This window comes from Prinia subflava, chromosome 1 (assembly GCF_021018805.1).
Source record: "Prinia subflava isolate CZ2003 ecotype Zambia chromosome 1, Cam_Psub_1.2, whole genome shotgun sequence".
Classification (NCBI taxonomy): Eukaryota; Metazoa; Chordata; class Aves; order Passeriformes; family Cisticolidae; genus Prinia; species Prinia subflava.
Window position 1 is genome coordinate 93009223 of NC_086247.1, and position 26349 is coordinate 93035571.

Here is a 26349-nt window from a genome sequence, read left to right on the forward strand (position 1 = left end):
GGACTTTGTACAAGAGCATGTAATGACAGGGTAAGTAAATGAAGGAATAGCTCTCAAAGTGTTCACAAGCTTTGGAAAAACTGTATGTGATCTTGCATATGGCTTGAGAAATTATTAATAGGTTTTCAGACACTGTTATGACTCATAATTCCATTGTTGGTCTAAGTTTGATCTGTGCTGCTTAGAACTATTTTGAAACAAGGGTGCTGTTAAGAATACCTCTTGTACGAAAGTCCTCAATAAGGATGGATTTCATCCATTCTGAATGTCATAGAAAATTAGTTTCTTTTTTCTGCCCTCAAAAATTCCTGATTTCCTGGTAACTCTTAGGCTTGTTCTTTTAATCACTTCACAGCATGTAGGGGTCTAGAATATTTCCCCATCCCCACAGGCATTGTCACAGTGCAGCTGTTGATCATGTGAATATATTCATGTTTCCTTCACAGCTGACACCCTGCAAAAGTCTGGCGTGCCTGGAGATGGTAAACATGTGTTCAGAGCAAAAGGAGCTTTCTTCTTATAAAAATGGCATGTCAATTTTCTGGAGGGTTAGGGAATTTGAAGTGAAAATAAGGATTTCTTCAATTGCATTAAAACAATACTGTCCATCAATGAATAAAAACTGTTTTCTGCTAAGGTATGGATCTAGGAATACAGACAACCAAAAACCGAGTAATTTTCTTTGTTTTTATTCCCTTAGAAGTAAAAGATTTCAGAGCAATAGAGTTAAATGTTTCACAGATTTAAGATTTTTAGCTTGTCTCACCTCACTTTTTTTTTTTTTTTTGTAAGAGATGCCTCTTTAAAACTTTTTTGCTGTGAAGTTTAATAAATTTTTGACAGCTGTCATACAAAGGATATGCTGAGAATGCTGCCTATCACACTGACCAACTGTGTCACTGCTTCTTTGTTCTTCCGTCTGTCTTTTTCTGTTTGTCATTTTTTGTCCCACTCCATTACTACAAATGCCTTTCAGAAGAAGTAGCATTTTTTTGCAAGGTGTTTTGTACAACACCTACACAATTGCTCCTGATGCATGTCATCCACTTGTGTTTTTTTCTACTTACTCAATTCTCTTCTCTAGCTAAAAAAATCCTACAGAGTAAAATGAGATCAACCCCCTACAAAACCAAATATATGAAATCTCATATGAATGCAATTATAATTTTGACAAGAGTCTAAAATGTTCAAAGCAGAATCTCCGAGGCATTAACTTCTGTCAGTGCTTGCTTCTTCACTAAAGCAGAGCTCATGCCTTTATGCAAGAACTGAACAATCCAATCAACTAATTAACTATGCCTTCTGTCATTTTTTTGAACCCTTTCATTTGAGGGTGCATGAATGTTTCCCTCTGTAACCTAGTGAACCTTATATAAGACAGCGCATTGTCATTTGAGCTAATCTAACCATATTATTTTCTCTGTTTAAGGAAATAAGGCTACAAGGACACATTTATTGCATATCAAATTATTCAGGTCTTTTGTCTTCAGCGAAGCTCATTTTAACAAAATCTGATAAAGGAATAAATGTGTAATGATGAGTAAAATAATGCGTACTGGATAGAGATGACATATCTAATTCTAATGTTAATGGACTTAGTACCAGCAGACAGACAGTTATGCTTCTGTATTCTGCTTTGCATAAATCACCTGACAGAATTTGTTAGGTTTGTATGCCAGCAAAGTGGACATCTGTGTTTGAAGTAAAGACCTTACGACACATATCTGCTCCCACAATCTTCTTTTCATTTGGTAATACATGATCCACAGCCACCACTGAACTAGTGATCTTTCTCCATTTTTTTCAAGAGGAAGGATCCAGTGTGTTGCTGGCTTTCTGCTTGCCCACTGCCCTGCCCATCCTTTTTGGTACTTTTCACACCAGTCCTCTCTGGCTGCTCCAGGCAGTGAGATAACTGACTGCTTTGTAGTTGTGCCCTCCACCTCCTTGAACTGTAAAGATGTGCCATCCTTCCCACTACTGCTCGGAGGATGTATTCTTATCCTGTTCCAATGAGGCTATCAAAGACAAAATGAGCCTTAATACCTGCAAATAGTATTTTCTTTTAGTCATATAAGGCACATAGGTACATGAACAAATGGATTGCCTCTACAGTGAATGTCCTGTCCTTAGAGCTACTGTCTCAGAAATAGTTCTTGATATTTCAAGCAGTATTTCCCTATTTCCTAGATGTATTCTATTTGTCAGACACAACTCAGCTTCAGAACGGCTGGTTTCTAGCCTTTGTGGTATGCTGTAGGACCCTAAAGATATAGGGAAATTGATTTTGACCATTTGCAAAAGGTTGTATTTTGCTAAAATATTTTTAAATATCCAAACCAAACTCACAATCAAAGAACTCAAAGCCTAATATTCCCAGTTCCTACCAACTTTCAGTATTAGAAACAAAGCACAGTTCTACCTCTTAAACTATGGGAGAAATTACATTTGTTTCTTGCAGGTTGCAATTTTAGAAAGGAAGGGAAAAGCATGGTAGAGAGCTGTCAGTCTCTGAATAAAAAATCCTCTTTCATACATAAAAATTCATTGAGAGTAAATCAGATAAATTTTACCAAGTCATTATGAAGCAGAAATAACAACTGCAAAGTAGCTCTGTAAAATTTAAATAGTGATTGATTTGTTTAATTTTGATTAAAAATTTTTAAACAACAGCATGACAGAAGTAGAAATACATATATATATATATTACTGTAAATGCTAACAAGTTGGGACTGATCTATCTGTTCTTTGGCAGAATGAGAATCTAAAACATATAGTTTGGCATTTCACTGTGAAATACATACATACCTTCTTATATATTTTTATGAATAAATAAAATAATCTTTTAACAAAATATATATTTGTACCTTCCTAAATAAATAAATAAATAAATAAGTATACATATTTAAGGCATAAGACCTGGTCTTACAAAAACTTATATTTGTATGTCCCATCTTTCTTATATCGTGTCATAACTTTGATGGAAAAATGTGGCAGTGTGTTAATTTAATCAGTTATGCTTTATATATTTTTGTACTCTTTTAGTTCTCTGTACCCTTCCCCCTGATGGTTCCTTTGTTTAACTCACATGACTCCTGTCTGCACCTGCACCTGTTATGTGGCACACGGTTAGCTGTCTGTTATTTCTCCCGCCTTTGTAAAACCCCTCCCACTCTCTCCTGATTAGTCCAAAATATGTTCTCCTACCCCCGGGTCCCCTAGCAACCTGCCCTGGTTGGCTGGCGATGGCTGACCACTCCCTTTGCCCCCCCTCCGACTCCCTCGGACAAAAACCCCCCGCACCCTCCTCCCCCCGGAGAATCCCAGGCTGGAGAGGTGTTTGTAATAAACCCTCTGTTCGTCTGGAATTGTTTCCTCCTTTCGTTCCACTGCCTGTCGAATCTCCATCGCTCACCCAAGCCCCTGATAAGACAAGAACCCACAAGAGTCAGTACTGCCTGCGCTGCTCGCGGGCTGACCCTCGCAAACTCTGTCGCGGCATCTGGGCTGGTCGTAATAGAGCCGTTGGCTCTGAGTGAGCACCCCGACAGAAAAACTGTATACAACTGCGAATTTGGAGGTTTGAACAAGTCAGCGATAATAAGACAGTTTAATATTGTGCATTAATGAGCTAGAATGAAAATAAATGTCAGCTGAATAATAAAACATAAATACAAATAAAAAATAATAATAAAAATAAAGATCAGCAAGCCCCACCCATACACCAGTGCATGAAAGTGAGTGAAGCAGAGAGGACAGCACTTCCCACAGTGAAATCCAGGAAGAGGTTACTGCTTCACACTACATTTTATTTCTGACATTTAATAACACTGTAACTCAGGATCATATACATTCTTTTCTATACATTACCATAGCATGATCTGCTAAGCTTTAAAAACAGTTCTTTGTTTCTTTTTGTCCATTACTTACGATATGTTCTCTTTTGCATCAATAAGGATAGAACATTTTATACAGCTTCATCAGGGAAAGGGCTGCATTTCTTTAGGGAGATGATCAGGTTGTCCAGGAATTTTTGTGTTCACAGAAACAGGACTTCTCAGCTTGTGTTTGCATGAGATGAACTACACTGTGCATCGTCTTCACCTTCATGTGGGGTTGTTATCTTCATCTCGCTCTGTCACTAGCCTCAAGGCACGTGTTGTCTTATATCTACATGCATTCTGTCATGTCTCATTCTTTGAATAAAACCCAGGTTTGGAAGATGAGAAGTGAAGGCCAAGACTGAATTCTGTAGAACTGCATAGATGAGGCACTCCTTATGCAGATTTTCCCTTTTCCTGCATTCAAATGGTGGCTGTAGGAAGCAGCTGCCTTGATTTCTTCCATTTGTGCAAGCCTGTGTTTATAGATAACCTCTTGCACGCAATACCACACTCAGCTCCAACTTTACGGGAGCAGATTCTATCTACTGCAGCAGGTGTAGCATGGATTCAGCAACAGGACCATGAAGCAGCTTGGATGGACTACAGTTGGGTACTCCAAAACTAGTAACACTGTAAGAGAGGGAACTTTGCCTCCAAAATTTTTCTGTTTTCCTTCTGGGTCTATTGCGGTGAGAATTGCTGCTCTCTGGCAGAATTCGAATTAATCTCAGGGAATGATACTTTTCTTTATGTGTCCTCTGTTTGCAAAAGGCCATTAAACCTTTCTAATGAAATGAGTATTTATCAGTATTTTCACACAAATACATTTCCAAAAGAGGTGTGTTTGCCATTTGAACTACTGCTTGAGAAACCTCTTCAGTATCTATTAGCAACTGTACAGACAGATTGAGAGTCAAGAACTGAATTCTCACAATTCGAACCTGGAGCTTCTTGATTAAAATGTATTTCAGTATAAAAGAAATTTGCAGTGGCTGATCTACAATGACTGTGGTTTTGAAGGCTTGATTTGCATATCACCTAAACTTGCTTTTGTCTTTTCTTGCTTTTATGTGAGAGAATGCACTATGGTTTTGTAAATCCTTTATAGACTGCTCTTCTGTGACAAGTTAAAGTTGTTGCTGCCAGCCCAACAGGCAGAAGAGGGGCACAAGTTGAATCCCATGCTGATGTCTGGTGAAGATCAAGATAGAGTAAAATCTCAGAGCAGAACCTCATATAGGCAATGCAGTCCTAGGATCCATATACATCACATTCCTTTGTAACTTAGCTGTGAATCTTCAGGGGAGCGGCACAATATTTGGGTTATCTGTAGAGTACACTGAGAGGCAGAATATTACCTATTCAGAGGAAAGAATTTTGATCCCCACTTTACTCTGTTCTGCACTGGCAAAGTGCTTTCTTCCCATGAGACATCTCTATTTTACTCCAATTTTTACTTAGTAGACTGTGGCCTGGTCTCTGCCGCTGAAACCTGTGACACTGTTAGCTAGTGCAGGGCAATTTGGGATGCAAAGAACAAAACTTTCCTACTTTCTGTTTTCAGGTAAGTCAGGTCACTGTCACTGTCAAGGATGTTCTCACTTGTATTTTTTATAGACATGAATATCATGTACTTCTATTGGCATTCTTTGGGAATTAAAATATGGTGTTGATTGTTTATGCCATATTACATTAACCTTCCCTCTGAGGCCAATAGGGGTATTCACACAAGGATGGAATTCAGGTCTGAGCCTTTGATTCCTGTAGCATTCTTCTTTTAGCCAAACCAAAATATTACTCTGTGCTTAGATTATGTTCAGTTGCAGCTGAGAGATGATTGTTTGTCTTTCAGATTCCATTCACATGACTATTTTTTTCATAACTGATATGGGTTAATTTATACTACATGCTCTCAGGACTGTGTCATGTGAAAAGTAATATTTAGATAGCCAAATATCTGACACAAAAAGCATACGACTATTACCCACACATGCTTAAAAGTCCAAGATATCACATCTTCCTAGTTGCTTATATCTCTCACTGTTTGTGTTGGTTCACTTTCAGTAAATACAACTGCAGATCTTTGGCCTATGTTACATGTCAAATAAGAATAAGAACGCTCAATACAGGAACTCAATTTTCAAATTTAAATGAGGAAGACACCTAGATCTCAACAGTCTTCTTATATATATCTTGGAACTACCACATTATGCAGGTGTATGTTCAAGGGGTAACTTGTACACACAAGAATCCATTTGTGACAATGGATTCAATTGTTCAAAACAATTTTTGTGTGGAAACTAAAGTTTAGGGCATGGACTTTGGCATGTACACACTTCGCCAGAGTAATTGATGACGTGAATATTGAATACCTCATCTAAGGACATTAAAAACTGTCAAAAGTCAATAAAGCAAAAGATTTTATATTATTTTAAACTTACAATGTATTGCTAGATTCTATTTTATTCTGTCCTGTCTTGCTTAAACTGAATATAATAGAAAAATTAGATTTTTATTTTTTTCTATTACATTGCAAATGTTGGGAAAATTGTAATGAGCTAGAGTTTAGATTTGGAAGCATTTAACTACTCAATTTCCATCTGAATTAACATATAATACCATCTTTAATATTTCCTGTTTTTATCACAGGGATTTTTTTTTTTTTGCTTGAAAGATATACTTCTGGGAATATATTAATTGTCCTGTGCCATAATATCACTTCTGAAAGGATTAAGTCTTTAAATATTAGAGTTCAGTAGGACCATTCTTAATCTTTTCTGTAATAATAAATACTGAATGTCAGACCTTTTCAAAGATCCAAATTGGAAACTTCGTTTATCTCACTAAAATGAAGGGAAGCTCCACATGTGTACATATGAAAGTAGGGAATTGTTATCCCAAATATAGCTTACAAAGATAATTGGAAAGGATTAATTTACTTCATGTAGCTTTCAGGGACATGACTAGTCCACTGTGTTCCCAGGAAACAAAAAAAATGGAAGTCTTTTGCTGGTGCTGAATTGTCTTCAAAGTTTGTATTCTCAAATATTTTTAGGTGTATCTGTCCTTGAAGAAGTGATTCAACCCAAAACCTCAGGTTTTCCCTCTTGCAAGCTTCTTCGTATTGCTTGGGACTTCTAATATTAAATTTTGAACATCAAAATTCTTTGTCAATTCTTTGTTTATAATATTTGTGGAATAGAATTTCTTTCAATAAGTTATACATGTGTATATCTGTACATGTATAAACATAGAGAAACACCAAGTTTTGGAAGACTCTGTCAGTAGAATTAGGCCAAGTTATGGTTGGTTCAAATGTGTTCTAGCAGGCACAGTTTGAGTCAGAGAAGCTCAGATAGAGAGGCTTTTTTCAGTCCTGTGTGGCAAGTGGGTTAATCAGGCTTCTGTACTTTTCATTTGCACCCACAGTTTTACCTGAGTTTTATTTCTCTTGTTTAGTTTCCTCCTACTTATTTAAAGCCTCTGGCTCAGCAGTCTAACACTGACCTATTTGTCCATGGCCGTTTACTTTCCACTGCATGGCAGTTCCATAAAGGTCCTGGGCAAGCAATTTCCTTTCCAGCATATTGCCAGCAGAAGAGAGAGCTGACATGAACCTTCTAGGAAAGCTAGGATATGGTGTAATATCCACATTAAACTGCAGCCATCAATTTTAAGGTGTTATCTCTGAAAAATTGAGGGGATTGAGTGGATGTGCAGTAAAGGAATCAATGGGATATCCACTTTAATGCTCTCCTGAGAACAAAGGCACGGTCTGCAGAAATCCAGTGAATGCGCTAACACCATGGTGTTTGCGGCAGCTGGACCTCCGCTGAGGTGAGACTCTGCAGAGTCTCTGTGATCTGCTGTGTGTGACTCTGGTTAGCCCCCTCTCAACAAAGAGGTTCTCTAGAAACAAAATCTCCAGGACCTGTATTTAGATATGTAGGTTCATGCAGCAAATGGAGTCCCAGAATTCCATTAGGAAACTGTTCATCTCTAGGGCTGCAAGAATATCCAATGATGAGGGAACATCTACGGGTGTGGTTGATACTGAGGTACCAGCATTCAACTTGTACAGATGTAGATCAGACCTTCATTTATCCCTTCATTATCACCTCATGGTTGAATGTAGAGAGTTGGTTGCTTATCAGCTGATATGGTGGGACATGGAGCCAGCCTCAGCTGCAGACTCAAGAAACCACAAAAAAGACCATATGTTATTTTGTGAAGGCATATATAAAAAAAAAAATTGACAGCTGCACAAGACTGACTATAGGGCTATGAAAGAAAGTCTACCTATGAAACACCTACAAAAATATCAGTAGCTGATTTAATATGTTCTTTGTTAGGAAAAGTTAATTTGGATAGTTTATTAATGTATTTAATTACTTCAGTATTATTTATTAAATGCTGTCATGTGTGATATTTACTCAGTTTTAGTTGTGGCACATTTCTTAATCAATGGATTTGTGTACTGCAGAGCCCTACCTTCAGCTTTCAGCTCAAGAATTAAAAATAATTTTAAAAATGTATCTTTTCACTCATGGAACACTGGAGGTTGTTAGGCAGCCAGTTTTGTGGAAGTACAGGTAACTTTGTTTAGAACATCTTACGTGGTGCATTGTTGCCATGAGTTTTCCTAGCTAGCTGAGTGTTTCATATAAAGTAGAAGTTCGTACCTTCTCACGCTCTTTTCATGTAAACACCAGCTATGTTGTATAAACATAACCAAGTTTTTACATTCCATGCTGGGACAAAAAAGACTGTGTGACAGTCCCCTTGACCAATGTGCTGAGAGGTGGGACTGTTAACAGTCCAACCCATGGTCACCTTGTTAGAAGTATATAATAGGAAAATAAACAAAGGGCAGGGTCTTCTGCCCTGCTGCTCTGATGAACTCAGAACTCTGCCTCTGAGTGTCCTTCTGGCTAGGCTTGTGGTAATAGTGCATAGGCTACACTCATTCACAAAAAATGGCTTCATGGAGGATGAGAAATGCCTCAGATCTCAGAAATCAAAATCACCAAGTGTTACTCATATGCCAGGCCTGTGTTTTACTGTGCCATCAGTAAACCACTCTGTCTGTTCTGTGGAAAACTGACTGCTGCCTCTTGCTCACTGTAGGGGCTTCACCTGTTCCTTCACTCCTGTGGCCACTCCTGGTCTTCTCCTGAGTGCCACTCTTTGGGGCTGAGCACTACACTTCCATGTTTGTTGTCAATGCGCATGACTAAAGTGACATGTTCATATTTGAGTGCAGTCAAGGCCCCTTAAAGCAGAGGGTTGCAAGTGTGTGAGAGAGATATGTTATTCCCTAATGGCTTATTACCATCCCATTTGCAATTCAGATCAGCTCGAAATTGACTGAAATTTTTAAACACATAGCAGGCAGTTTAAACTAATGATTGTCTGGAGGTTCACATCTGACACGAGCTAAGCTTCTGCTCAAAACAAATTGCAAATAATTCCTTCCTTAGAGTCAAAATGTCACTTTTTTTACACAGTGCATTATTGCCAGATTTTGTCAGTTTCGTGAAAAGAAAAGCCACACCAAACCCCACAGAACAACTGCTGAACATTCTGAGTTAGACAGCTGGGTGGCACTGGTGTTGGTCCCCACCTCCCCTTACTTACAGTAATGTTCATGTGTGCATGCATGCCTGTAGCCTGATGGAAAATCCTCCCCCTGGTCCAGCTCCCAACATCCCTCAGCCTGCACCCATTTCCTGGGCACAGAAGAAGGAGACCTGGCAGGGAATGGGATGCTATGGCCACCAACATCTCTGTCCCCATAGCTGCCAGGGTGAATGATGGACTCCCCTTCACCCCAGACATTCTGCCTTGGCCCTCCTCCCTGTTGTCAGCTTGCCTTGGCCCCCACAGTCCCAAAACTGTGCAGGTGGCTGTGGTGTATGGGGTAAGTGAAAGATGTGACTGCTGAGAGATGTGTTAAAAGGATGATTTACTTCTCTTATCTTCATCAGTCTCAGAGTGGGTGAGAACATTTTCACATCAGAAGTTAGAGGTCATGGTATCTCTAGTTACAATGCTTTATAAAGATTTATTAGCCAATAAACTACTGCCACAAAGTTAGTTAGTGTCTTTACACCAATCATTAATTGTTTTGTTTTACATGTTTTGTCTCAGAGTGGATTTTCTTAACCAGTCATATAATGCCACCCAAACTTACATGACTACACTTCCTAACTTCTTACTATTTTTATAACTATTTCTATGGCTAAACTTTAAAACTTTCTACTACCTAGCTTAACATGTTTCTGCTTAAGCTACAAATCTACATTCTTGCTTCTGGTCTCCAAATCTGGAAGCCACTTCCAACGTCTTAAATTAGACTCTATATTCGTTTCTATGTCTGGGCCTATAGGCACAAGCTTTTGTGAGCTTTCTGTGCCTTGATTTCCCACAGTGGTGTATCGTAGGGACAATGAACACTGCACAGACTGGGCACTGTTTGCCCTGATGGAAAGTGCTGAGCCTGGTGGTCTTCAGTGGAAAATGCCCAGTGCTGGCACAGAGCTGCAGAGATGCCTTTTCTTCAGGCCCTGGAGATGTAGTAAAATGGGTTTAATCCTTCATTGTTTCCATTTTTCAGTACACTGCAATGGCTGCTTAAAGGAGTATTTCAGAGTTTGAGTTTAATTCTGTCAGGATTTCGAAGATCTTAAGCTTGATGATGATAAAAAGGGAAGCTCTTTAAAAATATCCAGTGGGGTGGAAATGGTGCATTCAGCTGGTGTTTAAAATTGAGTTTCCCTTGAAAGAAATAACCCATCTGAAGGGACTTGCTGGACAAATCTTAATAACTTGCAATCCTATATAACTAAATGCAAAAAAAGAAGTATCTGCTAATTTCTAAAGAGAAAAAGCTTATCTAGAGAGAAAAACAAAATCCACTTTTCGTTGATGGAATCCTTATGTATTTCTGTTTTGTAGAAGCTAGCCAAAGGGGTAAGATTTACAACAGTCTTTTTTACCCACAGTCTTACTGGATCAGTTCTGTTTGCTGGATGTTACTTGAATATCTGTATTACTTAGTTGAATTGAGGCTCCTTTTGGACTCCAGAAAAAGGTTTATTTTTCAAAATTTATGACAATCTTGATCCATCTTATGTTCATCACACTTCTTGTTCAGTTGCCATTTATGTTTTCATCTTGAACTGTGTATTGATATTTTTTGTACATTTCCTTTCTCAAAAGCTTTTGTGTAGCTCATGGTCATACTTAATGTTTTCCCAGCCACTTTTCCCACTGAGAAATATTTCTTGAATTGTTGTTAAAATGGTGGTTTGGTGGAAATTTTCTCATGAGAGAAAGTACAGTGATTATTGTTAAAACTGTAATTTCACTGTAAAATTTTCATTTTCTTGCTGAAAAATGTGGATCCAAAATGGATTTTAATCTACACATGGGAAGAAATCCTGAAACATTGTTTGATTGGCTTGATTAAGAATTTTTCTGTATTTGTGAGGAAGTAAAAACTGAAATCAAATGAAAGAACTTTTCTTTGCTAAATGTCAGCTTTCCTACTACAAGGTCATTGCATGTAAAAATTTGCATTTAGTGGGTTTTCTGTGTTTGGTTTTTTTGGTTGTTGTTGGTTTTTTTTGTTTTGTTTTGTTTTGTTTTGTTTTTGTTTTTGTTTTTGTTTTTGTTTTAAAGAAGATGGTAAATATAAAAAACTCCCTATTTCTTAAGCTTTTCTTAACTTTGTGATCTTTTTTGGGAATATCTACCTGCTTGAAACTAGTTCTAGGAAAGAGGTGCATATGTGTTCCATTTTCCTTATGCCTTCAATATGTACAGTTGAAATGCGATATACTTTGCATTTAACAAAAAACAGCAACAACAAAGAAAAGGATCGGTTTACAGATTATGTGTATGGATTAGTATAAATAAGTTTCTGCTTTAAAAATAACCTTATAACTGCCACCTCCTTCCTCTATATAAATCTATTTTGTTGGAGAGTAAATTTAAATGCAGTTTGCGCATTAAGTATATGTAATAGAAGTATTGCTGATTGATTTTAAGGCTATAAGTCAAACAAAACTATCTTTCATCTCTGAGGCATGAAAAGCCATTTTTCATCTTTTGATTTGCTGAAGGGAAGAAATGCCATCCAGAGGGACCTTGATAGGCTTGAGAAATGAGCCCATGAAAATCTCAGGAGGTTCAACAAGCCCAAGTGCAAAGTCCTGCTCCTGAGTCACGGCAATTCCCAGCATCAATCCAGCCTGGGGGAAGACTGAATTTAGGACAGCCCTGTATAGAAGGACTTGGGGATACCAGTGGTTAAAAACTGAATATGAGCTAGCAAGGTGCACTTTTAACCCAGAAATTTAATCACACATCAAAGGAAGTTTGCCATCAGGTTGAGAGAGATGACACTGCCCACTCTTCTCTGCCCTTGTGAGATGCCACCTGGAGGACTGTGTAGTTTTTGGGTGCCCAGTATAAGTACTATTAGAGCAGATCCAAAAGAGGGTCACAAAAATGATTTGCTGGCTGGAACACCTCTGCTACCAAGAAAGGCCGTGAAAGCTAGGGCTGTATAGCCTGAAGAACAGAAGGTTCCAGGGAGCATTCATTGTCCCGTTTCAGTACATAAAGGGGTGTCTTTTCCTGTAGTGACAAGGGACAACAGTTTTAGACTGAAAGAGAGCAGATTTAGATTGAATAAAAGGAGGAAATTCTTTAAAAATAGAGAGGTGAGATGCTGAAGTACTGCTCAGAGAAGCTGTAGATGCTCCATTATCACAAGTGTTCAAGGCCAGGTTGAATGAGGCATTGAGCAACCTGATCTAGAGAATGTCCCAGTCCATCGTAGGGGGGGGTTGACAAGATGATCCTTCTAACCCAGATCATTTAGTGGTTCTATGATTCAGTGCATGCTTTGGAGGTATTTCTTGACCATCTCTCTAAATATGTAGTACACGTTCAAAACTGTAGCACTATCATTCTACAGCTTTGCTCTGCTCTTTTCCCCCAAGTAGATTCATGTCATGACAATAAAATATATATTACCCTTAATTTAGGCCAAGACAGGATTCATAACCCATTTGATAAAAAGGCTGTACCAGTTATGGCATAGCTTGCTGTTAAGGTGATGTGCACAGTATAAATAATTACACAGGTATCTTTTCCACCTCACAGCAGTAGTGTAGATTTTTTTTGTCCTAACAAAAAGGGTTTTCTAGAAGACAAAAAACATCTCATGAAGCAGTGCTACTACTTAACAGTGTATTATAAGCTTCAAGACTTGTTTTGGTATTAGTCTCTTTGTCTTATACTCATCTAAACATTATTTTCACTTGGAGGGAATTTCAAGTGAAAAAGAAAAAAAAAAAAGGATATCCTAACCTTCTTGAAAACTATTTCTCATGATTTTGCTGTACAGTTTTCATGGTACCATACATCAAAAGCTAATTTCTCAATAAACTCAGCCTATGCATTATACTTTCTTCCATCACATGGCCCTTAGGAGAGCATGAGAGTATTTTCTGATACCATGAGGCATTTTCTAGTACAAGATGATAAAGAACAGAATTCTTATTATTTTCTCACTTTGATGCAACAGGGACACATAAGAACAAATTCCTTGCAAATAACACAAAAAAGACTTTAAAGAAATGCTGAGCTGCTTATTGCATTAACATTGACATGAGGACCCATGGTCTCTATTGCATGGGCCTCCTAAAGATACCATGCAAATCCAATCAATTCAAGTACCTTTTGTCATATTAAGTTATAGTACATGTGCTGTAGATCCAGGATGTTGGAACATCCAAAAGATTCTGAAGCCTTAGTTAGGCTTGGATAATCATCAAAAGCTTGGAAAACTTTCTGTGCTATATGAACTATTTTTATCCGTGAAATCAGGCTGGATATCTCCCAAGACTGGGTCCTGGGGAAGATTATTGTTATTTCAATCATCTGGCTAAAGAAAGAGCCTATTGTCATGTGTGATTATTGGCCTAATCCTGAAAACCATGTACAATGCTTTCAAACGTGAAGTCAGTAAAGGTAAGCACAATAATATCTATATATATATTAGCAGCTATTTCTACCTTAGCAAAAGGGTGAAAACACTGGCAGAGAGAAAAGATAATGTTGTGTACCACACTTTCCTACTTGTTTGAATTATAAATAAACAGAGCAGGACCTTGTTGGGAAGGGCTCCTTTTTTCTTCTGCCTGAGTTTGCAATAACAGTGTCTTGGTTGATGGGTGTGGGTCTAGTAATTTTGATAATACTGTTGAATATATAGTACTCTTATTTGACACTGAAAGCTGCAGGGAGGTGGTCATCTTGATAGAGAAAAATACTCCATTGTTGAATGGGAATATTTTTAGAGTTAGTCATTTAGTGCGTGAATCAATTCCTCTTCAATGAGTGCACATGCATGTTATCTATTCAGTCTTTGCACAGGCCTTTCCAAGATGTGGTATATAGTATCAATGGTATGAACGTTACAGATTCTTTGATATGCTAGAGTGAGTGCTCTTAGCATTTTTGATGACTCACACTGTCACTTGTGAATTAATAAGTGATCTGAACTCTTCAGAGTAATGAACCCTATCATTTATTAAAAAGGGAAAACTGTTTCCGTAATTAGTGCAGTGATGTTTGATAAGAAAATTCTGGTTTTGAGGGACTACTATTATTAAATATTGTCAGTAAATGCTGTTTGTTTTTATGCTTGGCAAAGCACTTTCTGGTAGCTGACTTGATGAAATTTAGTGAAGAATTTGTTGTAAAAACATTCTTTAAAAAATTTTGTCTATTATATTATATTTTTTTAAAAAAGAAAATATTGAGAATATTGAAAAGCTGGGAATTTGCAGTAAAGACTTCTGTGCAAGACATGTTTTCCTAAACCCCTGCATGTTAGCATGGGATTTTTGGGTAATTAAAAGGGCATGAAAAAGAATTAGTGACAACGTAAGCAACACATTTTTTTACTTTCCTCAATGCACATTAAAATTGTAAATTGGAAGGTGAACTCTGTATCTTTCAAAATAACCTTGCATTTTTTATGTTTCAAAAATCAAATGGGAGAAGTCTCTGAATTCTTACTTTTTCCACCAAAAATAAGGACAGTTCGTACTGCTTTCACTGTATGGAAAAAAAATATAATTCAGAAGACATTAGGCACCATTACTTGTCTGCTTTCCTTTACTCTCTATAGCTGAATGCAGAAAAGGAAATAGAAAATCATCATGAGAAAATGTAAGTTTTTTTTTGTTTGTTTGTTTTTTTCCTAGTATTTAGTTATGGGGGATATATCTAAATACAGCCTTAAAATCCCAATAATAACAGATTTTGTTAAAATGCTATCTGGTAGTCATTGAGCTGTTTGGGGAAAAAAAGTTGGAAAATCATGGCTGACACTTCCTCTATTTTCCTAGACTGATGTTGAATCTGGCCTTGTTCATGATATGAACATTAGGAACTTCAAAAGACTGTCATTACATTTTAAAAATATTGCTTTAAAAATTTTTTTAGCACTTAATATAAATCTGTGTGTAGTCAATTCTACACTTCAGTTGAATTGAACATTGAGGTTCAATATCAGTCTTTAAGATTTAGCAAAGTGATTTGCAGGCACAAGTCATTAAGAGCTTGAGACAGAAATAGTCATATATGTTAATAGCTTTACAGATTAGCAAACCTGGTAGTTTCAGTGAGAATGTGTTTGCCTGTGATGCTATTCCCATGCATGATTGTACTGCTAGATTTTTACAGTGTATGGATATGTATATAAGTATGATTACTGATTTTACATTTCTGATGTAATTTGCTGCTTGTACACATTTTGTTTATAATAAGCATGTTTAAAACGTAGCCCTCAGAGAATTTCTGTTTTTCAGAAATTAAATTTAGAAGATGTGTGCTTTCTACACTGTGTATCCCTTCTTATCACAACTGTGGATTGTCTTTGAAATATTATTATAAAGGCCAACTCTATTGTAGAGATGAGTTGCCGAGCAATAGACAAAACACTGGAGACTTTTTGTAGAATCCCAAATGAAAAAGAGATGAAAAAAAAGGATGATAGAAAGATTATCACATTATTAGTTAGGCAGCTGATTCGAAATGGCATATACTGTCAATAAAATCTTCCCTTATTGGCTTTAAAATCACCCTCAAAATTATTCTGTTAGCTCCAGTGATTACCTATCATCCTAGAGTCTAGAAACACACATGAATAGCAAGTCAGATTTCTATTTTGTGTATCTATGCTGCCCTGTTGTGTTCAGTGATAAATGCTCTCGGTGATGAATTGCCTTAAACTTCCTACCATTTAGATTTCATGTCACAAAGTGTTATCTTAAATTTAGTGCCATCTATGGAAGTTTGAATATCATTTCAAAAGGGAGCAGAATCTATATTTCTGCTAAGTGGACCTTTTCTTTCCATTCCTATCACTATGCAATCTTAAATGAGCAGAAGTAAAGATATGAACGGATTTTTAAATACGGCCAACTTGGGCGTTGAATAGATAGTTAGAAAACTAGCCAGTTTGTGAAGTAGCCAGAAGTTAATACACTTGGAAAAAATGCTTATAGATATCAGTTTCTTTTACTTAGAAAGAACATGCTTGTTTTAAGTTCAATATATATATATATAAAAGTTTGGTTATATAATTTCTTGTTGGACAAAAGATAATTGTTGCTCAGGACTTACAAACGCGCACTAATTAACAAAATTTTAGAATCAAAGAGTCATAGAATTTGCCTGGTTTGGAAGAGGCCCTAAAGACCGTCTTTAGATGAAGAGCTAATTCCCTTGTGGTCAGGGATGCTTTTTGCTTGACCAGGCTGCTCAGAGCCCAGCCTGGCCTTGAACATTTCCAAAGATGCGGCATCCACAACATCTCTGGTCAACCTGTTCCAGTGCCTCACCACCCTCACAGTAAAGATATTTTTGCTAATACCTATCTATTAACAGTAAGGTAAGTATGTGTTATTCCTACTAGCAACTCTAAGAAATAGAATTTCCAATTGACCTGTTGGCTTGAACATTCAGAGTCTGAAGGGTTTGTCCATGGCAGGGCACTTCACAGGGAAGGTGCAGCTCTGAATATGTTCAGGGGCTTCTATGTCTGCCTCTGTGACAGCTGTGATGAGTCAGAATATTAACCAGATCATTTTTTAATGCCACTTTAGCTAAGCAGCTGCAAAACAGATAGCTTTTCAGTTCTTTAGATTATTTTTTGTCATTCTCTTGTAGCTTTCCTTATGAAATTAAAAAATAATTGTGCTAAAATAGGCTGTAATAAAGCCAGTGCATGCAAGTTTTAAACAATTGTTTTAGCACTGCAATTTTTAAGCAGTTAATGGAAGTCATTGTTTTAGATCTAGTCATGTAAGTGTAAAATTATGAATGTCTGCCCTATTAATCAAGTTGGTTTTGAATTCTAAAGAGATTCTGAGGTACGAGTTTGCTCAGTGAGACATAATTGTTTTTCCAGCTCAATACAGACTAGTCCCATTATTCATGTTTTCTTTTCAATAAGAACTCACACTGTAATTCTAAGCACTTATGATAATTACAAAGGACATTTTTTCTTTTTTTCTTTTTCTTTTTTTTCCTTTCTCTTAAAATGCCTTTTTTTCTCCCCCTCCATTGGCATTATGACAAAAAGCAGAATATTGTAACCACTTTAAATTCTAGTTAGGACACTTGCATTTTGCCTGGCAAATTTTACCCATTTTCTTCCTTGACTCTGCTGTACAGCTGTGTGTTGTTAAACTGCTGTTGCCTATGCCCTAGGTTTTGTGCATTTCAGAGCTTCTGAAATATATCAATTGTGACTGTCCTACGAAGGATATGCTTACTGTAAAGGTGATTTTTTATAGATTAAAATTTGGCTTAGTGAATACTTATCCAGATAAAGCCTGAGGCAATCAGTAATTAAAAACATGAAGAGATTAAAAGGCCATTATAATACACACTATTAGAAATGCAAATACCATTGCGTTCTTGTAGAGGTGGCTAAAATGAGACCTTTCTAGCAGTTGGTGTTGTCTAATCTCTTACCTAAATACCTTTTATGGCTGTGCTTATTCTGCTATGGTAATGAAAGGCTTAAGCCCTCAAACACATCTTCTCTGGTGTTTCACGATTCCTCTGAGCTGGCTCTAACCTGGAGCAATGCAGCATGCTTGTCTAGTGGGAAGCCAATTCCAGGAAGAGATGACTGGAAATTAAGCTCCTGCTTGTTAAAACTGTGTGATGCAGCCAAGGCTGAGTTTATTTATTGCTTAGAAAGACAATATATAGGTACAGTCAATGGCTTCTGTTGAAATTTGGCTTCTTACTTGCTGTGTTACTGTAAGCCAGATTTTTTCAAAAGTAGTCAATTGTTTTGATCTTTCCAAATTTTCAATGTGTAACCATAGTGTTTTCAAATGAGTGCCCTAAAACCTTTTTGACTTAACCCAAAGTGAATGGAGGCACATTGCCTTTAGGAGAAAAGACACCTCAGCTCAGCTGGTGCCTTTTTATGGCTTCAAAATTCTCCAAGTAACTGCAACCACGACATCTCTTGGGAGGAATGTGAAAGGTAGATTGATATGATATGAATGCCCATCATTTCCTTTTAAGACCTACTGAAACCAGTTGGTTCCTTTGCCCTCAGATAGAATGAACCTTCCCTTGGAAATGCCTTTTCTCGTCAGTGGAGATATAGATATATATTTGTATCTCTGTCCTTAAAATTCTTGTGTGTCTTTTCTCTCCATGAATTGCATGGGGAATCAAAGGCTGTGTTAGCCAGGATGGATTTCTTAACCTTTCTCTCCCCTTCTCTGACAAATTTTATGCAGAGTAAAAGAATTGATCTAAGCAGATTGGATTTCAGACCATAATTTCACCTTAGGGTATTTTAGCGTAATAGCTGATTAATCTGCCTTTTTTTTTGTATCGTCTTTTTGGATAGGGTGTAAAGACCAATGCATGTAAGAAATCCTGTCATCAGTAACTGGAGATTGAGACCCCAAAAGAGAAGCTACTGTTAAAGGTATAAACCATGCCATCTATTTTTTATTCACTGATACCACCCAGTGTTACATGCTTTTGGATTTAAGAGCTTTTTTATTTGTATCTGCACAACCTGTTTATCACTGAAATACTACTAAGGGAGGAGAATAGACAGAAAAGTGTATTCTTGTCATACAAGTAGTTGGTAATATTTTAAAACACCGACACTTGTGGTGCTAATTGTTGCAGCCAGAATTCATACAAACATGCCTGAAAGTTACTGACGATACAGACACCACACAGTGTGGGATTTTCATGAAGTGGCAAAGCATCAAGAACACACCGTGAACGATTTCAGTACGTGATTAGGCCCATGAGTACTCAACAATTGTTGTCGTGGATTAGGCGGCACTTCAAAACCTTGAGATAGTTGTCAATTTTGTGGGAATCTCGGCGCAGGCAGTGCAGCAGGTTGTAGAAGGCAAAGAGTCTGGAGTCCTCATCAGCAAGCTGCAGGGATGGAAGTCCATCCCACGGAGTGTGAATGTCATTTTCAACCTCCCCAGAGTGAACCTAAATACACAAAGCAGTGTTAATAGTAAATGATAGCGAACCTGACTGGATGTAGAAGGCAGCATTTAAAAAGCATTCTTGAAGAATGCGAATTGCTATGTGTATGGCTTCTAACATGCTTTCTGTTGTGGTTCACATTATTCTGCTCTATATCTTCATTCAGATTTCAAATGAATTTGTTGGGTTTTTCAGTTAATTTTCCTAAAACATGTAAAAAGCATAACTGTCTCAGTAGCACTTTAAAAGAACTAGTGTGTTAACCAGTATTCAGGGAAACCTGACTTTGCAGAGAAATCAAACCTTCCTTCATGCTTGGACTCATCAGGGACATCACTCTTTGGCTACCTCCTCCTTCAAAACTTTGTTAACACTTGTTCTTAGAAGTTGTTTGTTTGTAACAAACAGATTAGTATCAGCCCTTATAAGAAAAATCTCTCAGTAACACATATTCAGAAGTACTGGACTCCATCAAAAAAAAATGCTGAGTGATAAAATGGCTTCTGATGTTAGAAAGCTACATGTAGGAACACATGTAGTGAGTTAGTATCTGAGATGAAGACTTGTTTAGATCTCCTTGTTTCAAGACAATCATTAATTATCTCTTATCACATACATCTACTTTTCATAGGAGGAAGGAAGTCTTTTCCTATTGATGCTTGTGTACCATCTGTATTTCACACAAGTCATACTTTGTAAAGACATATAGGAGAGTACCTGTGGAGCCACTATCATTCATTTTAAGCAAAAGGCAAAAAAAATAGACCCACTCTGACTTAAAAATATGGTTTGACACTAATGAATGAGCCAGTCTTATCTCTTTCTGTAAATAATGTGAATGAGAAGGTGGTGACAGGACAACTGGAGCAGCACCTGACTTCTTACTCTTATCTTGGTTCCTCAGCTGTGCCCTTTTTACACATGGATGCGTGATGGAGATGTATTTGATTACACTGATAAATGTGTTTGTAGCCTCGATGGTATAAGGTTTCTGAGTGCAGAGACACCTAACTGAAAGAGAGACTGTGAGTGATCTAGTGGACAGTGGTGGCTTGGAGCAGTGGAGTCAGAGCCTCTAACTCACTGACAGAATGATAAATTCAGTGGCCTAACAGAGGCCCCTTTAAAAATAAACAAGCAAGGGCTGTTTTTATTCAGGAAAGCTTTCCATCAATTACTGGTAACAAGAGCTATTCAAGTATGGGTTTTGTGAGACAACAGCCTTGTTGTCTAAACTCACAAGTATAGGGGGAACCAAGTCAAAGACAGAATCCAGAGGAATCAGTGTGATGTGAAAAGAGAAAGATATCAGGGTTACTTTGCTGTATGCCACATCTTTGCAATAACCCAGACTCCCATAGCTGTTTTAAACACAGTATCTGTTTCCAAAATCTCTGCATAACACCTATGTGCATATAGATACGTATAAATATGCTAAAACACATATATATATTTATATCAATATGTGCATATGGAAAAAACGGACATGCATCCTTAAACAATCAGGATTGCAAATAGAAAATACTCAAAGATAGAATGAGTATTGCCAGTCCTGATGATTACACCTTCCCCTGAAACATGGGAGTGTGATGGGTTATTCTGTGACAATCATATCACATTGTCTCTTTAGAAATTGCAAGATAGCAGAAGAAATCTGAAAGAAGAGAGCTGAAAAGATCTCAGACTCAACTATTTGCTCTCCCTTTTTTATCTTCACATCTACTGTTTCCTTTCGGATTCCAGGTAGAGAGAGCCTATCAATGAACGTGTCCTCCTGAAAGTAATTGGCTGGAAGGGTGTTAAGGACTTACTTACTCGCCCAACTATTTTCTCCATTCCTTCTAGAAGTCGCTTGTTTTGTTCTTCAATCTCCACAGCCTTCCAGAGAATGGTTTCTGGAGCTTCTTTGATTCTTTGTACTTCTGAAGCCAGGTGGATCAGGGGATCATTCCAGGAACGCAGAACTCCCAGTATTAAATTCAGTAGGTCTTCATGCTGCTCACCCATAGTAAGGAAAGGCGGTTAAAAGAAGAAGGCTGAATTCTGATAAAATTAGAAGGCATTAAAGCAGTGTCCTCAGACATCATGATTTATGAACTTATTCCAAGACCCATCACTGAATGTGCCCTATAGCCCTGTCTTAGATACCTCTATGCAATTGCATTTTTGGAGTTTGTCATTGGAATCATCATGTTCTATAATAGTTGCATGAGCCGTGTTGTGGTGGAAAATATGATCAAATACTCTCAGCATTAAAAATTAGCAAGCACAATTATGTCTCATCTCTGTAAAAGCAAAACCCAGAAAACTCCTTATCTGATTTTTGATGAACATTTTAAAATCCACTGATTATTTTTAATATATTTTTTTTAAGTTTGGTACTGACTGGAAGGTGCACGTTATGGTAAACCACCAAACAGCCTTTATTGCTTCTACGTAACTCATCTGACTTCCCCTTTGAACAATAGTGCTTCCAGCAGTAGCTCTCTGATTTTAAAAATTGTCCTTTCTTGTGGGCAACAGGAATTCATCAAGCCTATGGTATTAGGCAGTATTAAACCTTTTCTTCTTTGCCAGATGCACAACCTAAGGCTGTGAATTCTATTGCTCCCACTAGAACATCTAACTGACATACCGAGAAACTGGTGATATTGTGGGATTGTGAAAATACCACCACCACCATGAAACTGATAGATATTTTGCTCTGGAACAGCCCTATTTATACAACTCTGCTTATTTTTTTTCTCCAGCTAATTTTCAAATCCTGTGAGCATAGGCTGAACAAAATTATCTTAATCTTCATTGAAGTTTATAATTATAAATTATGTATGTGTATAGTGTGTTTCTTTTTACAGATATTTTGTAGATTTTCACACTAGAGTCTTTGTATTTGGATGATGATATGACCACTTTTGCCTGCTAGTAACAGCAAGAATATCTATTGAATTTTTTTAATAATGCCAATGTTTTGAGTTACTGAAAAACTATTTACCTCTGTCTACATACAGTGGTGTGTTTTTATGTTTGTAAATACATTAATTTTTATAAGATGTTTTAAGATCATTTTTAAAGGTTGTAGTGTTCTCAGCACTGCACAAACATGGTAACCAGCATTGCTCCAAGAGGTAGTATTTTAATTAGAAATAAGATGCAGTGATTAAATGTACCATACAGGAAAAGGAAGGGATGACGAAAGTCACTTATTTATGCTGTCTGTTTTGTAACTTAGTATCAGCAAATGTTAAATAAGTGTTGGCTTTTTGGTGCTTTCTTCTTACTGGCTTTTTTATTCTGACTGAGTTGATCTCCCTCTTATCTGACAGATGCCTCACTATTCTGTAACCCTCTGTCCCTTCCTTCCCCTGCTCTTTCTTACACTGAATTACACTGAAAATGGGACTTACATGAATCTGCTGAGCCTGCTCCTTATCTTCAGGAGTGGTTAAAGATGCGGTGTGGCAGCTATTGACAGCTTTTGCAATGAAACCCCTGCCCTGGGCATAGCGTTCATCCTGCAGATCAGCATGGACAGGTGTTATTGAGACAGAAAGGTAAGAGCTTCAGCTCAAACACTGTGCTAGATAATTGTTGTTCCATAGCTTTTATCACTGCTTTTATGCTGTAAAGGTCAAAAGTTTCTGGTGAGTCTCTAGAGTGGAACTGGCACCCAGCAAAAACAAATGTCCCACAGATGAAGAATGATGGGAAAATTGTATCTTTTAATAGAAGTGCTGGGGATCTTGGCAACATTCAGGGCTACATACTAATTTGGTTACCATTGAGACTTTCACTGTCTGTTCAGCAGTCATATTTGTTTACTTATTATATGTTAACATATGTTTGTGATTAAAAAGTATTCAATTGCAATTTTATATTTTCTTGCTCTCAGGAAAAGAATACTTACAAATTCATTGAACATTTCCGAAGAGAGGAAGTGGATGTAGTGTGAAAGTTTAACTGCTCGGTCAAAAAGTTCCTCGAGGGAAAGCTGGCAATTGACAGATCCATTGGGGCAGATTGGCAAAGAGGTCACTCCTTCCTTTGTCAGAAGCATGTGGGACACCAGAAGAGCCACCAGCAACAAACCTGTTCAAGTTTAAAGCACGATGAAATGGTCTCACATTGACTTGCAGGTGTATTTAGAAGCAGCTGTCAGAGCCAGATGCTGGCTGATTTGGGTTGTGCTGTCACACAGCTCAGAGTACTCCCTGTGCTGGCTGCTGAGCAGCAGTGGAGGACAGACACACTGTAGTTCTATAATTCTTTTATGCTTTCTCCCCTCTGTCATCCTGATGGTACAGCAGAGCCTGTTAGACTCTGAGGAGACAAGGTAACCTGTGCTGCAGTGTAGAGTGTATTCTGAAGTCTCCTACTATGTGTCTGGCTTAATAACAGAGTGATAAACAGAAGAAAAAACAAATCAAATTTCTTCACAGTGAAAATATAGATACATAATTATACTTGCACAGATATATAAGTTTGGAAAATAAACTGGCTTTTTCTTTTTTTCCTTTTTTCCCTCCTCCTCTCAGATGTCCTTTTCTTCTTTCCAAATATTTGGAGTTAAAATTATTTTTTCGGGGAGAGTGGTTAGGTCACTCTTAAGGCTGTGATTGTCCTGGGAGTTCCTTCAAAAGATTTTGAGCAGCTGTGCTTCTCTCCTCTTTAGAGTTTAACCCTACTTTTCCTATTCTAAGAAATCAGTGATAGTTTTCTCTTTTCTCCTGAGCTTCTGAAACTGATTTAGAGGACTTCTCATTATCTAAAGCACAAAATCTCATCTGTTTGAAACTTTTCATGTTAACTTAACAGACCTAAGTTTTTTATTCTGTGAAATAAAATATGCTGAGAAAAACAATGGCAAATAATTAAAAGAAAATATTCAGTAAATGAATGTACTTGTTCTGAGACTTTTACTTCTGGAAATCGACCTGTTACCTACATTGGTTCACTAGACTTATTTAAAATGCCAAATTAAAGAGTACATCATAAATCAGCAAAACTAACCCTAAGGATATAATGTGAAAAGTTTTTTCTAGCTCTACATTCAAAAAAGTGGATTTTCACACTATTGAGCCAAGCCTTCCTCCTCCCCCATAAGCTGGATGTTGCAGTTAGGAAAGTACTCTTAAGGAATAACTCTATGAATAAGAAAACCTGAGACTTGTTGGCTTGAAAAGTCGATGTCTATTTTGAACATATTAATTTCAAAATTACCACATCACCTCTAGGCTTGTGGGTAATGATGTCTAGTCATAGCCTTCTGAGTGATGCAGCAAACCATTCCAGATCCAAACTTTCACGTGCAGGTATGACATCCCTCAAGCCAATTTTTTGTGACACTGCCCAGTGTAAAAGTACTCTTACAAGACAAAAGGCATCCAGCTCCTTTCTTCAGGTTTTGCCCTTTTTGGAAAACTAGGTGGCTAGAAGACCTCGGTTTCTAGATGTATTACATTTCAGCTGCGTCCTAATTCAATCAAAATGGAAAGAAATATAGAAATTATCAGCAGGTGCATTTGAAAATTCTTACCTTTCAGTGAAGCCCCCTTTGTGCTCATGGTGGGGATCCTGAATGATGACTTGCTTTACCAGAAAGAAACCTCAACACTTGCTGTTATTCTCTGCACATACCACTTTTATATACACCATCCAGGGTCCATTTTGCATACATTCAGCAGGTTGTGGAGTTTGCCTCGATAATTACAAACATCAAATTGCCTTTCTTCCACATTCATATTCAGTATTCTTTGGCTCTTTTAAATTTTTTTTTTGTATTTTTGCTGTGAGAGGGAATTTCATTAATAAGTTGAGCTGTGGGATCCCAAGTACGATTGAATGAAGAGAGTGCCAATATTTTGCCCTGAATGAGGTGAAAATGCAATCGATTCTAGAAATCTCCAGTTCTGAGACAGATATTCTTAATGTTTCTAGCCTGCTGTTCCCACTCCCCAAGATAGTCTTCTCATCTTTCCTTATTGCTTCAGCCATCTAAGCTTCCTTACATTAAAATTCTAGCTATTTGTGGGAGGCTAACAGTAGTTTACAGTATGACCATTGAAAGAAATAAATTGAACAGAAATTTATCCAGAGTAAAGGGAACAAAGGCTCCTTGAAAGGCTACTATCTGTAAAATTATAAATACGACATTTGTGGTCAGTTGAAAAATATATTACACAGCACAAATCTCCTGATCCTCAATCTGAGAGATCAGTTTAGAGAAATAGGCTAAGTTTTTATATTAAAAATGTAAACATTTAGAAGAATTGAAGAGGTAGAAGTTATGTGTTTACTGCTTAATCTGAAATCTCATGAATAAGTTAGCATTATTTTAAAAGAAACAAACCCAACCTCTACAAAACCATGAAATTATTTTCTCTACTCAAAACCCCTCTGCGTAAAAGATGGGCATTTCCACCACATGTAAAACACGTGCTGTCGTCAGCAGTGAGGTTTGTTCTCGATTCTGATGCGTCTGTGGTAATCTACAAACCAGCCTGAGCAGGTTGGCCCTGTTTTCTTCTTGTGTGAGGCTCATCTGCATGAATATGTTAGCAAGTACATAACCTTTCATCTGTTTCTCAGGTCCATTTACCCATGAAGAAACTTTCCAAATTAGATGGTCATGATGAATAAAGCATTCAGTGTTAATGAATTTTCTTGCCTTTAGACAACTGTGGAATGGGTATACATACAACCCACAAGCCTGTCAGGATTATTTCAGGATTCTTGAAGTAACAATGAACAAGGGAGAAGAAAAGCTAAGCATTTAGGGAAGGCATTCTTTGGGAAACAAATACTTCAGGGATAAATCCAAACCAGTAAGAGGTGGTCTACCTTTGCTAAGCTCTAGGATGTTTGCTAGAAAAATCTGTTCTGCTTAGAGGTT

General features: G+C 37.4%; 1 protein-coding gene across 1 annotated transcript; it reads right to left on the bottom strand.

Annotated features, from left to right (window-relative positions):
* Positions 1 to 18819: 18819 nt before the first annotated feature.
* Positions 18820 to 25021, bottom strand: PRL (prolactin). Its single transcript, XM_063420190.1, has 5 exons — positions 24994 to 25021; positions 23365 to 23546; positions 22865 to 22972; positions 21276 to 21455; positions 18820 to 19463 (listed from the first exon to the last, which is right to left on the bottom strand). The coding sequence occupies exons 1-5, from the start codon at positions 25019 to 25021 to the stop codon at positions 19272 to 19274; spliced, it is 690 nt and encodes a 229-aa protein (XP_063276260.1). The 3' UTR covers positions 18820 to 19271.
* Positions 25022 to 26349: the final 1328 nt, after the last annotated feature.

Coding starts and splice junctions, on each gene's coding strand:
- PRL (XM_063420190.1), bottom strand. CDS start 25,021: ATGAGCACAAAGGGGGCTTCACTGAAAG. Junction 23,547..24,993: donor AAAGGGGGCTTCACTGAAAG/GTAAGAATTTTC, acceptor AAACTTGAACAG/GTTTGTTGCTGGTGGCTCTT. Junction 21,456..22,864: donor AGCAGGCTCAGCAGATTCAT/GTAAGTCCCATT, acceptor ATGGGTGAGCAG/CATGAAGACCTACTGAATTT.